The sequence below is a fragment of the Xyrauchen texanus genome, chromosome 8 (genome assembly GCF_025860055.1).
Source record: "Xyrauchen texanus isolate HMW12.3.18 chromosome 8, RBS_HiC_50CHRs, whole genome shotgun sequence".
NCBI lineage: Eukaryota > Metazoa > Chordata > Actinopteri > Cypriniformes > Catostomidae > Xyrauchen > Xyrauchen texanus.
The window spans coordinates 32,727,370-32,740,809 of NC_068283.1; the positions used below are offsets into that span (position 1 = coordinate 32,727,370).

At 36.8% G+C, this 13,440-nt stretch overlaps 2 protein-coding genes across 5 annotated transcripts; both read right to left on the reverse strand.

Annotated features, from left to right (window-relative positions):
* Nucleotides 1-1,883: 1,883 nt before the first annotated feature.
* Nucleotides 1,884-6,753, reverse strand: natd1 (protein NATD1). Of its 3 annotated transcripts, XM_052132161.1 has the most exons (5): nucleotides 6,552-6,700; nucleotides 5,317-5,383; nucleotides 4,673-4,773; nucleotides 3,397-3,515; nucleotides 1,884-3,305 (listed from the first exon to the last, which is right to left on the reverse strand). In XM_052132161.1, the coding sequence occupies exons 2-5, from the start codon at nucleotides 5,325-5,327 to the stop codon at nucleotides 3,189-3,191; spliced, it is 348 nt and encodes a 115-aa protein (XP_051988121.1). In that variant the 5' UTR covers nucleotides 5,328-5,383; nucleotides 6,552-6,700; the 3' UTR covers nucleotides 1,884-3,188. The 3 variants fall into 3 exon arrangements, 2 of the variants coding, with proteins under 2 accessions (XP_051988121.1, XP_051988122.1); XR_007971092.1 differs by lacking the exon at nucleotides 1,884-3,305 and having other exon boundaries at nucleotides 3,396-3,515; nucleotides 4,701-4,773; XM_052132162.1 differs by lacking the exons at nucleotides 4,673-4,773; nucleotides 5,317-5,383 and having other exon boundaries at nucleotides 6,552-6,753.
* A 1,888-nt stretch (nucleotides 6,754-8,641) lies between these two features.
* phospho1 (phosphoethanolamine/phosphocholine phosphatase 1) lies at nucleotides 8,642-13,131 on the reverse strand. Of its 2 annotated transcripts, none has more exons than XM_052132422.1 (3): nucleotides 13,045-13,131; nucleotides 12,482-12,510; nucleotides 8,642-11,405 (listed from the first exon to the last, which is right to left on the reverse strand). In XM_052132422.1, exons 1-3 carry the CDS (start codon nucleotides 13,060-13,062, stop codon nucleotides 10,496-10,498), a joined length of 957 nt encoding a protein of 318 aa, XP_051988382.1. In that variant the 5' UTR covers nucleotides 13,063-13,131; the 3' UTR covers nucleotides 8,642-10,495. The 2 variants fall into 2 exon arrangements, with proteins under 2 accessions (XP_051988382.1, XP_051988383.1); XM_052132423.1 differs by having other exon boundaries at nucleotides 12,994-13,079.
* Nucleotides 13,132-13,440: the final 309 nt, after the last annotated feature.

Sequence of the window (13,440 nt, forward strand, 5' to 3'; positions counted from 1 at the left end):
TCTGATTTTTAAAACCGCTGTTAAATAAAAAGCTGAAAGGGAAAATAGAGTAAACAAAAAAATATTTTGAAGAGACTTAAAAAAGAAAGATACTGAAGAACAAGATACATCGTGACGCACAGAGAATCGTTTTATAATCAAATCGTGAGGCCAGTGAAGATTCAAACCGCTAATCTTGCTGGATTAAGTCTTTTGTGTCTAAAGTTTAGTTCATATTATCCAGATCCCAGAGGCACTCTGTGTACAGTGATTGTTACAATTGATACATTTTAAGAAAAACATATTTATGCTCGCTTTAACTTGTCAGGTCACCTTTTTTATTTTCTCCTAACCTCTGAAAGTGATCAGGTGTCTCGGATGTTGGTGTCACTGGTGCTGCTCTCTCCTGGCTTTCTTCATACCTCAGGGATAGACGGTTTGAAATTATGTGTCCCTCAGGGATCGGTTCTTGGACCTCTTCTATTCATTATATATATATATATATATATATATATATATATATATATATATATACTGCCTTTGGATCAACTCATTCGTCGTCACGGTTTCCGTTACCAATATTATGCTGATGACATTCAAATATGTACAGCTTGTTGAAATTCCGAAAATTGAGCATGGATAAAACTGAGATCATTATTTTTGGAACACCAAAACTTACGAAAAAAATTCCTTATGACTTTGGTTGTGATATTGATGGCACATTCATTAAACCATCCAATACTGTATCATCTTTGATCCCTCATATTAAATCTGTATCTAAAATTGCCTTCTTTCACCTTTGCCGCATTGCTCGCCTTCGTCCAGTTATCAGTCTCAAAGATGCCGAAACACTGGTTCATGCATTTATATCATCACGTCTTGACTATTGCAATGCCCTCTGCATTGGTTTACCTGTTAACTATATTGCTAGGTTTCAATATATTCCAAATTCTGCTGCTAGAATTCTTACACACAAGTGCTCAGCTCATATTACTGCATTCCTGTTTGAACTTCACTGGTTACCAGTTTTGTTTCACATCAAATATAAACTAATCCTGCTTACATTTAAATCCCTTCATGATCTGGCACCTCACTATCCCCTACAACCCGATCCGCTTACTTAGGTCTTCTGTGTCCGGACTCCTTTCTGTCCCTAGATCTCGCCTCTCTACTATGGGTGGCAGGTCATTCAGCGTAGTAGCACCCAATATGGAATTCAGTCCCCCTGACTCTTCGCAGCATCTCTTCTATATTTGAGTTTAAATCTCAACTTAAAACTTTTTTCTCAGTGTTATCTTAATGTGTTATGTATTCACTCTAAAAGACTGTGCTATCTGAACTGAGTTTTTGTGACTGTTCATTGTTTCTGTATTATTGTGTTACTATTTTAAAGTGTCCTTGAGCTCTGGAAAGCCACTCCATAAATTAAAGGTATTATTATTATTATCAGTAGTGAGGTGGCATCATACTGTGTGCAAGTCCTAAACTGTTTTCTGAAGGCATTGCTTGAATTGTGGAGTACGATTATGACTGAAATGAACATTTTCTTTATCTTAGATTTTATGGGGGGAAAAGTCACTGAAAATTCTTAACATTTGCTAAATCACTTCAACAGTACTAATAAGACATAAATGGAAGGGGGCAAAAATTCTGAGCAGAAGTTTCTTTTTGTTGATGACGTTATAAGTGCATCAGAATACATTGTCGTGTATACCTTAATAAAAAGCAACTTTTTATTTTAGATGTCTTCCAGATGTAAACACACTCATCAAATAGATGTTGTACGTGTGCTATCAAGAAAGAAAAAAAAAACTTAGAACACGGGCGTCTCAACACATTATTTAAGACACCACATCACACATCATGAAAAAACAAATCTGTCATATATATATTTTATTCAAAACCATTAATAGTAACAGCAAGAGTACATAAGTGTGTAAAAATGGATGAACTTCAGACATCTTTAGGCTGTATTAAATCACAATCTTTGTAGGTGCTGTAACGGTCCAGTCATTTTCCTTAAAAAGATTACCTTCATTAACATCACCAGGAATATCATGGATATTAATTTGCCAGAGATGTTTGTGTCACATGGCAGAATATGCCACAGTCTGCTCAGTTTGCAGCCTACCCTGCAAACAATATTGATCTAGACAGTTCAACAACTGACTTTTAATGAGACCCCTGGGAATTATGAGAATAACTTACACTGACATTCATTCAACACATTTCTCTCATGCTCTCACACACTCACTCTCTCACACACACACACTTTGTGCGGCTATCATTGTGAGAACTTTAATAGACATAATGATTTTTATACTGTACGAACTAGATTATATACCCTACCCCTAAACCTCACAAAAAACCTTCTGCATTTTCAATAAAACATAGTTTAGTATGTTTTTTTTTTAAGTGATTTGAATTATGGGGACACTAGAAATGTACACTCATAAACCACATTTATAGCATAATACCCTTGTAATTGCCAGTTGTTAATCTTAAAAAAGTCCTCATAAACCGTGCACGCACGCAGCACACATTGTTATTATAAAGTTTGCATCTTGAGAGGTTCAGCCCAGTAAATTATAAGGGTTGGGTAATTGTCTTGAGAACTGAGCTCCTCACTGGCCATTGTCTGCACCAGGCACAGCCGCACACACACACACATACAAAACAAGCACAAAATCAGCCTGGAACCCTAAAAATTCATGCCAGGTTGGATGTACACTTTGTTTGGTTTGAGAGACTGTCTGTGCATGTCGAATCGCAATAACGTGTGCATCTCTCTCATAAGCACTGCTAAATCAGAAGGCATATGGCCAGGGAGGCATTTAGTCTAACATCACTTTTGAGCTCATAAAGGGCGTTTTCTTACACTTCTCTGCATTGGCTTGAAAGTCCAAAAACCACTGAAATTACTGGGAGATGCAATCCCTTGCCCACCACAATGTCCACACTGTTATCTCTCAGCCCATAAGGCATGAAGGTTCCTAAGAAAACGTTTACACAGCCTGGTATAGTTTCAGATATTTTCCCTGCTTTAATCGCATTCACTCTTGCTTGCAAACAAAAAATACATCTTTTGATTTTATGGAGTTTCAAGACCAGTTAGCCAGATTAGGGATGCCCATCCCACGCAATCCCAAATCATCCTATTAGAACTGAAAGATCTTCATTTTGTGTCACTGTCTGTCTGTCTGTCGCTCTCAATGGATGATGTGCTCCAAGTAATAGGGGTGGGGGTTTTCTTTCATGTATTTCTGGATGTACCAGCAGGTTAGATGGGCCTTCCGGTCTTCCTCTACCACAAAATCCATTGCAGCCTGACAATGACAAACAGAAATCAAATTAAAATGTAAAACAATGAGGTTTAAAACTGGTTCAAACCAATCCGAAGGAGGAACTTCATACAACCTTGGCTAGGTGTTTGGCAATCTCTCGTCCTCTGTAAGCTTCAGGAACCTCAGTATGCTGCAGATCCACTGTTTTCTTCCCCACATATTCATACAGCAGCACAGCCCTGTCGTGGGAACCTTCAGACCAAACAAAATGCAATAGAAACCATAAACATGCAAGTATATCAGTTAGCACTCTGTAATAAATTATTTTAACATGTTGCCATTAGTAAGTATCTATGTGGTCTGTCAAACAGGCTGCCTGTGCTTTGTTATTCTTTTACATCGCAGTAAAGAGTGTTTTCCGGGGCTATATTCATTAACACTTTTATTGCCTTTGGGTCATTTTTGACCAGGGAGAGGTAAAAAAAAAAATGTGTTCAAAATACAGCATAGTTTTTGGCTCTGGAACCAAACATTGTGACTTTGTCAAGACCATTAACACAAACAAAGTTAAAAAAACAAATGCATTATGTATATTTGTTTTAGAGAAATAACAATTTAAAGAAAATTGTTCCTTCCATCATCTTAATGGGTCAATTTTGACCTGTATAGAAATAACCAGTTCCATCTTCAGACTTTCTGGATGTCACGCAGCTTGAAATAGATTTTTTGTTTTTTTGCACACCTATGAATCAAATTTAACCTAAAAATAAATGACAATTTCTAAAATGTTTGCCCCTAGCCCCATCCTTTTATCTATCTCCCCCACCTGCTTCACTGGGTACTGCATCTTTCCCACAAATTGCATACTTTCCACTCAAATTGGGTTTGTGCACAAATACACCCTGTAACACTGCAACAAATTTTTGACATTAGTGGGAAGGATTGGATTTGTTGCAATGGACATGCAAAGTAAGTCCATTTTGACTGCTTGATGCAATAGAAATTAATTTACAAAATAGGCATGTACTACAATTTTAACTCTTAAAATGTACTCTGTTGATTTTCTACAAGCAGAATCAATCAGAAATTGTTGCAATGTAGTTGAGAAATGATAAAAAGCCAAAATTAATTTCAATAAATGCAACATGAGACCTTTGCCAATGTTTGACAAGTTTTTAAATTACTCATTATTATTTACTATATTTCATTTCCCCCAAAACTTATACACTTACTGGACACATTAAAACAGATTTTCATTAAGAGGTTATTGTGCTGTTGTAATCTAATCAAGAAAATATGCATTTTTAATGGTTTTCAATACACAAAAGGAGGGTACATTTTCTTAAGGCAATAAGAGGGTTAAAGGCAAAGTTCACCCAAAAATGAAAATGCTCTCATCATTTACTCACCCTCATGCATCCCACATGTATGACTTACTTTCTTCTGTAGAACACAAAGATTTTTAGAGGAATATTTCAGCTCTGTAGGTCCAAGTGAATGGAGGCCAGACCTTTGAAGCAGATAAAGGAAACATAAAAGTAATCCATAAGACTCCAGCATTTTAATCAATGTCTTCTGAAGTGATCCAGTTGGTTTTGGGCGAGAACAGGCCAAAATGTAACTCCTTTTTCACTGTACGTCTTGCAATTGCAGTCTCTAAGCACGATCATGATTTCAAGCTCCTCGCCATGGAGACTGCTGTCAAGATTTAGTGAAAAAGGAGTTATATTTTGGCCTGTTCTCCCCCAAAACAAATTGGATCGCTTCAGATATGCTCATAAATGCTTAATACATTTTGTTTGTTGGTAGTTCATGTTTTAAACTATTGTTAACAAATGGAACCTAATTGTAAAGTTTTACCCATTTATTTATTCTCACTAAAATAGCTTCTAGAAATGCAGTGGTTGGAAAGAAGTTACCAGTACTGTCAACATACAGTAATATCAAAGAGGAATGGACTAACTTTCCGGTCATCAACGTTAAACCTTAACTGAGCTGTTATCTGTAAATTTTATCTGTAAATCTAACATCTTGGAATGTCTAGTTTTCTCACTTTGTGGTCATGCATTGTTGTTGATGAACATGATATCCTTTGTGGATTCATCCTGTAAGGCAGGTTCCTAGTTAGACAAGAAAAAACAGCTTGGTGTCATGGCTCTGGATTTGTTTATAGAGGTGGAATAAAGCAGTTGGTTGACCTGAAGAGTTTTCAGTCCAACTCATTTTATTGTCAGGCATTCATTTTATGTTGTGTATTCTTTAACAAACAAACTAATATATATATATATATATATATATAAGATGTATCTCATTTAAAAATGTAATCATTGCCAATGCAACTTTTAAACATATTTTAAAGTCTACCCTGGTGATGCATTTTCTGGGATAAGCCTCAGATGTCCACTGACCCTTAAACCGCCCCTGGTCGTACACATCTGGGATGGCAAGAGGGTGAGTACATGATGAGAGGGTTTACATTTTTGGGTGAACTATCACTTTAATGCCTCTCTGACAGCATTATGTCTATGAAAACAAACCCTTTATTGTTATTTGAAACTCAGCAGTGCAAGTGTGTTCCTCCAAACCACAAACATGCATGAACGTGGACATTTTTATATTCCGATATTGCAAAACCAAATAATACTGACAAACAGAAAAAAATAAAGAGGACATGGGGCTTATCTTCCTTACATACAAATCTGTGATGATGATGATGATGGAACAGGAAGTAAAACAAAGTCTGGATGGGATGGCTTGCCAGCAGGGATTTAGCTAGTGGGGTGAAAGGTGGTTAAGGTTCTAGGGTCCCCACAACATATTACCTTGCTACGGCCCTGCTTGCCAGTAGGCTAGCGATTTAGTAACTGAACGAGCAAAAAGAGAAAAACAAAGCATTTATTTGACCAAACAAATCTGAGATTGATCTGCAGCTCCTTGCACCAAAACAAAAAACCTCTACAATTGCAGGATTCATGAGAAGCATACTTATAAAAGTGGCTGTTGAAAAGACCAAGGCCACTTTCAAGCTAAAGAACAAACTGGTGGTGGTGGAGGGGTTGATCCATCCTAGCAAAACAACTAGTTCATGTTATATTCAATGATCTGCTACTTTCAAAGCATGTAACGAGGTTTTCTCAATTTGTGAGGTGATACGTAATATATAAAGAGTAGATTCTATTAAGCAACATGTCAATCTTATTAGGAAACAAATTACACAACAAACGAGATATTTGGCTGACGTCCGTTCGCCCACCGCCCACCACCCCCCCGTGACGCAGCATTACTGACCGTTCAGTCGGATGCTTAATTGTCGTCGTTTTTTGTCGTGCTCCACTCGAAGGGGAGTGTTGATATCGAGGACGTTCGTCTGTGCAGCCTGGGCCATGACGTCTGCAGGACTGCTATCAGGGGAAGCTCTATGTCAATGTGCTACGGCCGACTCGAGTGAAAAGCGAGGACGAGCATCTTAATCTTAATCTTCTTCTTCTTCTTCTTCTTCTTCTGTTTAAATGGCGGTTGGCAAACCAACTTAAAGGTGCATTGTCCGCCACCTACTGGATTGGAGTATGGAGCACTACTTGGTAGAATACACTTGTTTATATATATATTTAAAAAATAATAATAATAATAATAATAATAATAATAGAAGAAGAATAAGAATTATATCTTTTTTACCAGATCAGTATCATTTAAAAACGTGAATACTTTAGGACGAGCATCTGATCCTGCGAAAACACGCCATCCACGGAAAACAGCTGTAAAGTCACGTGCAATCCGCTGGCCAATGAGGTCAAACGATTTGTTTTGATGCGCGCGGGCTCTTTAAATAGGTCTCGTGCGCCTGCTGTGCGCGTGCTACGCTCGGCCGCCAGGTGGAGATGAAGGGTTACTCTCGATGTTCTCTTGGTGAACGATATTTTTGAAAGATTTTTGGGAGTTTCATTACATGTTTCAAGGAGGCCCACGGGCTATTTTATTACTTTCATATTTTTATAACAATTAAATCTGCTCTTAAACAATAATAATTTGTCATGCATCGAAGAAACTCAAATAGTTATTATTAATAATAGTTATTAACATACCGATACATATTAAAATGACTAAATAGTAATATATTTTTAGTACTATATAGTAATATGGTAATATTAGAATGCTGTTTAACCCTTAAATGCATGGGTATTTCAGCAAAACTTTTCCATACTCTGGACTTTTGAGACTGGCACGTATGTACATTATGTACATTGTATATAATTATTGTGCTGTGTAAGTATGTGTACGTTTGATTTGGACATTGTTTTGTGTAAGTATGTTGTTTATTGTAATTGGTATATGTCTCGTCACTTTCATGACTGCTATGTTGCTCGGAACTGCACACAAGAATTTCACCTAATGTTGCACTTGTGTACATGGTAGTGTGACAATAAAGTGATTTGATTTGATTTGATTTGATTTTTGATATCTGTCACAAATAGATCGACAAAAAGCATAGAAAGTGTAACATTTTCAGACAATTATAAAATGACAGAATATAATATATTCTGATATATTTTGGATGTTTTATTTTTCATATATCAAAAGAGATGATGCAACAAATCAGGACACCCCTAGAACAGTATTTATTACTTTCACACTGAAATCTCATGAGACGCAACTGGCTGTCAAACACATATTGAGCTACACATAACTCATAAGCTACACATAAATATTTACTCAGGCACTTTTTGAGTCAAAATAGTCACACAACTTACATAATTTAATTAATGACAATGGTTATATCATTCTGTTCACGTGTTACACTTGCTATAGTTTACTTCCATATTGTTTCTTCATCTGCTATGTCAAATGTAAATCAAGTCAATCACTGAAACAATATATGTGGATTGTATAAAGTGTTAAGAAGTTGATATACCAATTTACCCCTTTAGATAAGTACATAATAAGCCTCCAATGGTTATTGCATCATCACTATTCTAAAACAGGATGTATTAATCGAGTTCAGAATCACTGGAATAGCATTTTCTAAAGTACTTCATTCAGCAGATTTACATGCTGAGCTCTGGTTGACATTCTCTCATGGTGTATACTGTTGTGGCCGTGTTATAATGTTTAATCACAGCTTGTGCACTTTTTACCTAGCACTACCTTTAAACTTTCAAATACCTCATCAAGAACAAAGATCAAAGTTATAAAACTTATTTCACCATCTGTATTTAGAAAAGTTAATTTCTCTCTAGTTTTACTTTAGCTCAAAACAACACTTATGTAAGAAATACCAGATTTTTTCTATAGTATATTGATGTTGTTTAAATGCTATTATTGATTTAAATATATATATATATATATATATAAAAATACGATTTCTGTAACCATAACCTGTCTACACAGTTACAATGTTGTCAGTATAAATATTCATGAATTGTAATAAGAAATACAAAGCATTGCATAAGACTTTATACGATTAAATGTCTCCCTGTTCTTGCCATTATTGGGGGGTTTTCCACTTTGATTCTTAGTTTTGCTATTCCTAAGGAACTATGCATGTAAGCATTATAACAGGTGTTGTTGGGAGGGGTGAAAACATACTCAGAAACAAAATTGAGTACATGGCTTTATATCCTTGCTGGTAAGGTTCCTATATCTAAAAACCATCAGATTCTTGTGACTAATGATTTCATTAGGTTAATATATCTTATTACATAATATGACAAAGACACAGCCACAAAACCATACAAAACACATACAAAGATCCCTAAAAGATGTTTCGATTCACATGTACAGTCTTTAAGAAGCTTTCAGCAGATCCTGCTACAACAGGATAGGTTCAAGTCATTTTGGGTAAACTAATACAATCCACGAAGATTCATTTTGAATTAATTAACATGAAGATAGATTACAAATAAAATAAAAAAGGCAGTTAAAAGGTTACAATACTTAAACACATACCATTGTATACCAAATAATCTCAAATCATAACACCTCTCAGTTTTGCATCTTTCAAACTACAAAAATAACAGTACAAGATATTATGATTTATGTGTTAATAACAGTACAAGACATAAATTGCTCCTGAGCAGGATAATAATTAAAGGGATTTCACCCAAAAAAGACTCTCATCTCTCATCATTTACTTACCCTCATGCCATCCCAGAAGTGTGTAACTTTGATAGGTGTGGGTGAGAAACAGATCAATATTTATGTCCAATTGTACTATACATTCTCCTTCCTGCTCAGTCAGCCTCCACTTTAACTTTCACTTTCTTCTTCTTGTGTTTTTGGTGATTTATATTCTTTATGCATACGCTCCCTTCTGGGCAGGAAGAAGAATTTCTATCAAAAATGACGTGAATAAATGACCTGTTTCTCACCCACACCTTTCATATTGCTTCAGAAAATATGTATTTAACCACTGGAGTCAAATGGATTACTTTTATGCTGGCATTATGTGATTTTTGGAGTTTCAAATGTTTGGCACCCATTCACTTGCATTGTATGGACCTACAGAGCTGAAAAATTCTCCTAAAAGTGGTCATTTGTGTTCTGCAGAAGAAAGAAAGTCACAAACATCTGGGATGGCATGAGGATGAGTACATAATGAGATAATATTTGGTTGAACTATTCCTTTCATATTGCATGAACGGAGAAACTCTACTGGCCAGTTCTGGTGCACATATTGGATAGTGTCTGTCCATTTAAGTGTGAGTGTGTGTGTGAGTATAAGGCCTGCCAGACTGTATAGCTTTCAGTCTCATGGATTGACATTTTAGAGTTTCTGTCAATCTATCAAGTGTTAAAACATTGTTATGTCAAGAACTGCATATAGTCAAATACATTTAACCATCCAAGGCTCTTGACTGACCTGCTCTCTACTTGCCATCTCACTAATTACTGCTACTGGCGGGGCTACTGAAGTAATAAGGTAAAGTAGGAGTTGATGTGTTGTTGTGGAGGTGGTCAGACGCAAAAGTTTACCACAGTGTGACATCACAATGTTGAGGAAATTGAGAATGAGTCATTTTGGCAGATTGGTTTCAAATGCTCTTTCTGTAGTGAGGAGGACATTGAGTTCAAAAATGTACAGTATATATTTAAAGTACAATGAACTCATATAAGTTAAAAGATCAGGGAAAAATGTATTCCTTATGTTATTACCCCTTTAAGAATGCAATCAAGCACACATATACAAAGAAAGCTGTATGCATTTTTAGGACCTAATTTAGTCATATGCAATATATTTAGGGCCTCCCCTCCAACATCTTCTGGAGTGTGTTGATGACATCCTCTCCACTGGCCCAGGGCACCACATGGGCCTTGAACTCTCCAGGTTTGGCTTCCGCCATCTCTTGGATCAGTTTGTGCATTGGGAAGTCCCGCCGTGGGAATGCTATATCGCCTGGTGACATAGTGAGTGATGGGCAAAAGTCATTTGCCCCATCGCCCACATATAGAATCTTCTGGTAGGGCTGCCTACCTCTCTCACGGATGCGCTGGGCCACATACTGCCTCACCACCACTGCTTTGCACATGTTCACTGGGCACCGCAGGCAGTCATGGGAGTGGAAGGGGCGAAGCTGCAGCTGCCCATTATCATCAAAGTGTGATGGGTTTGTGAAAATGCGCAGAAACAGTGGGCGGAAACCCAGGTGCTGCAGCCACGTCTCGATGAAGATGATATTGGCGTCAGACACACAAACGACTTCAAAGTTATGCGATGGCTGGGAAAGCAGAAAGCGCATCAGAGCTGGAATGCCAGGGCAGGGAGGGAGCTTTTCCACTGTGCCCCGAATAGCTGCCGGGGTGACACCCTGTTCGGCAAGGTAGCCCAGCACACGCTGCATGTACTCTGTATAGCGACCAGGGCGGTACGTGTCTTTTAACCAGCAGGGCAGGACCCCGCCAGGTGACACGGTAACCATAGAATCATCGCTGCACTCATCCACCAGGGTCTCATCAAAGTCAAAGAATATAAGGAAACGACTGTCATTAGGGGGCGGAGCCTGAGCTCTGCTGCCGTGTTGATGATGGTCCTCCACTCCTCCAGAGGGATGGGGTGGAGAAACACAACAGTTGAAGACAGATTCACGCATCATGGACAGAAGGGAAGAACAGAACAAATGTCTCTTTCTCCAGCTATTTTTGTCTCCTCTGCAGATGAAACAGAATTATTGTATGTGCTCTTATTCAATTTATAAGCTTCACATTTATGCCTTTAAACCCTCCAAAAATTGGCCCTTAGTTTTGCTTTTTACAAAGAAAAGGATGAATAAGTCTAAATTATTTTATTTTTCACATAATGCCACAAATGCTGTCGAATGACCTTTACTTTACAGAACACTTAATATTAATTTAAAACTAGACCAAAAATGCCCAGCCTTTTATTCTGTTCTGCTGTTGCTTCTGTTTAAATTATTTTGCCTGCTCAGATTTGTTATTCTAGTATCACTGCTCATTGAAACTCCTGTATAATTTATGTTGTTATAGTAGTCATTTTTTCAGGATTACAGGGTTTAAGGCATAACGTCATCATGGCAAGATAGTTGTAAAATTGGATATAACATAACACAGAAAAGACCAGCAAGTGATTTTATCATGCTGAAATCATATTAAAATGCATAGCCTATTTTTTGTCATGTGGCTGTACTTGTGAAACAGAGAGTATTTTAATGTTTATGGATTGAACCCATTCACTTTCACTGTAAGTGCACCAATGCACACAGAAAAATAGTAATTGTAAGATTTACGCATTTCAATTTCATAACAAAATTCCATAAACTTTAATTGAGTGATCTTTAATCAAATAAATAATTAAAAACATTATATGGTTCAATTTGATGGAAATTTGCTATTAAGCTGAACATTTAAAACCTTAAACATAGGCTAAAATATTTTTTGCAACCCAGATCCCCCTTTTTAAGAAATTAATTTTGTTTTGATCAACATTATGCCACAAATGCTGTTGATTGAGCTTGAAAAATCAACAATATGCATGTTAACATGATATAAATGTGATAAATCTGTTTACTAACATTTTCTGTGTGAAGTCACATCCAATTGTACAACTTTTGTTTTCATGACAACATAACATTGTAAACACTAACACGACGACTTAAACTCCTCTACAACACAAATGATACATTTAACGGTATAGGACTAATCATAGCCAATTCACGCACGCAACCAATCTTTCAGACAAAAATATCAGTGCTAATGATTGAACTCACCTGTTTGCCTCGAGCTCGCCGCAGTCAACCTGTCAAAATAAAACAATACTACATCATATATGGTCTAAGTTGACTATGTTACACACTCAAACGTGATTTTACGATGTGAAAATTTTACGATTTTACTCTTTACCATGTATAGGCTACTGTACGTTATACTGTAGGTAATACAAGTAAAATGACCCGTGATTTCTTTCTTTCGTGTCATGCTCTCAAAATCCGTTTACGCAGCACACCTGTGACCATGCTTTCATTTGGCATGCATCACAGATGATGCAACAAATCTTTTTTTAGAAATGAGCGCCACCCGACCATGACATTATTTGCAAAAGATACGCTCAAGGTATTTAGCGTCCTCATACTTCTTAAAGGTAAAAATTATTTTCAAATTAGTAATATTTTAATTACATTACACCTATATATTAATATAGTACATAATACATATATTAGGCTACATATTAAACCTACAACATTCAAACAGGCCAAATGGACTGGACGTATAGAATCATTACCTGGAGATGTAAGTTCAGTTTAGTTGGTCATCACCACCGATCGCTACTTACTGTGTTTGCCCGGCGCATCTTGCGCCTGTTAAAAAGTGCTGGAGATTTATGGTCCGATTCTGCCTCATGGAACCACAGTGACGTGCATCGGACGGGCCCCGCCTCAGATCCATCACTGTAACCAAACATTACCGAGAACCTGAGCGCTTTTACATGAACAGTATATATATATATATATATATATATATATAGAGCAATAACAATTAATACGACCGGAGGTTTTACTTTAATCCGAGGCAAAAGTATAATTTTAACAGTTTACGTAAAAAGCGCGTTGCTTCTGGTCAAATAAGCTCTTCTTGCGTATGTTTACATAGAAAAATATTTACAAAGCTCAGACGGAGACGAAAATGATTTGAGAGTGAACGCCCCCTTATAGTAGCCTATTCTTTCATT

What these genes read in the sequence shown, in the direction of transcription:
- natd1 (XM_052132161.1), bottom strand. An exon ending in TACATGTGGGATGCATGAGG is followed by an intron (nt 3,516 to 4,672) that starts GTGAGTAAATGA and finishes TTTGGTCTGAAG; the next exon opens with GTTCCCACGACAGGGCTGTG. An exon ending in TTGCCAAACACCTAGCCAAG is followed by an intron (nt 3,306 to 3,396) that starts GTTGTATGAAGT and finishes TGTCATTGTCAG; the next exon opens with GCTGCAATGGATTTTGTGGT.
- phospho1 (XM_052132422.1), bottom strand. An exon ending in GGCGAGCTCGAGGCAAACAG is followed by an intron (nt 11,406 to 12,481) that starts GTGAGTTCAATC and finishes TTTCATCTGCAG; the next exon opens with AGGAGACAAAAATAGCTGGA.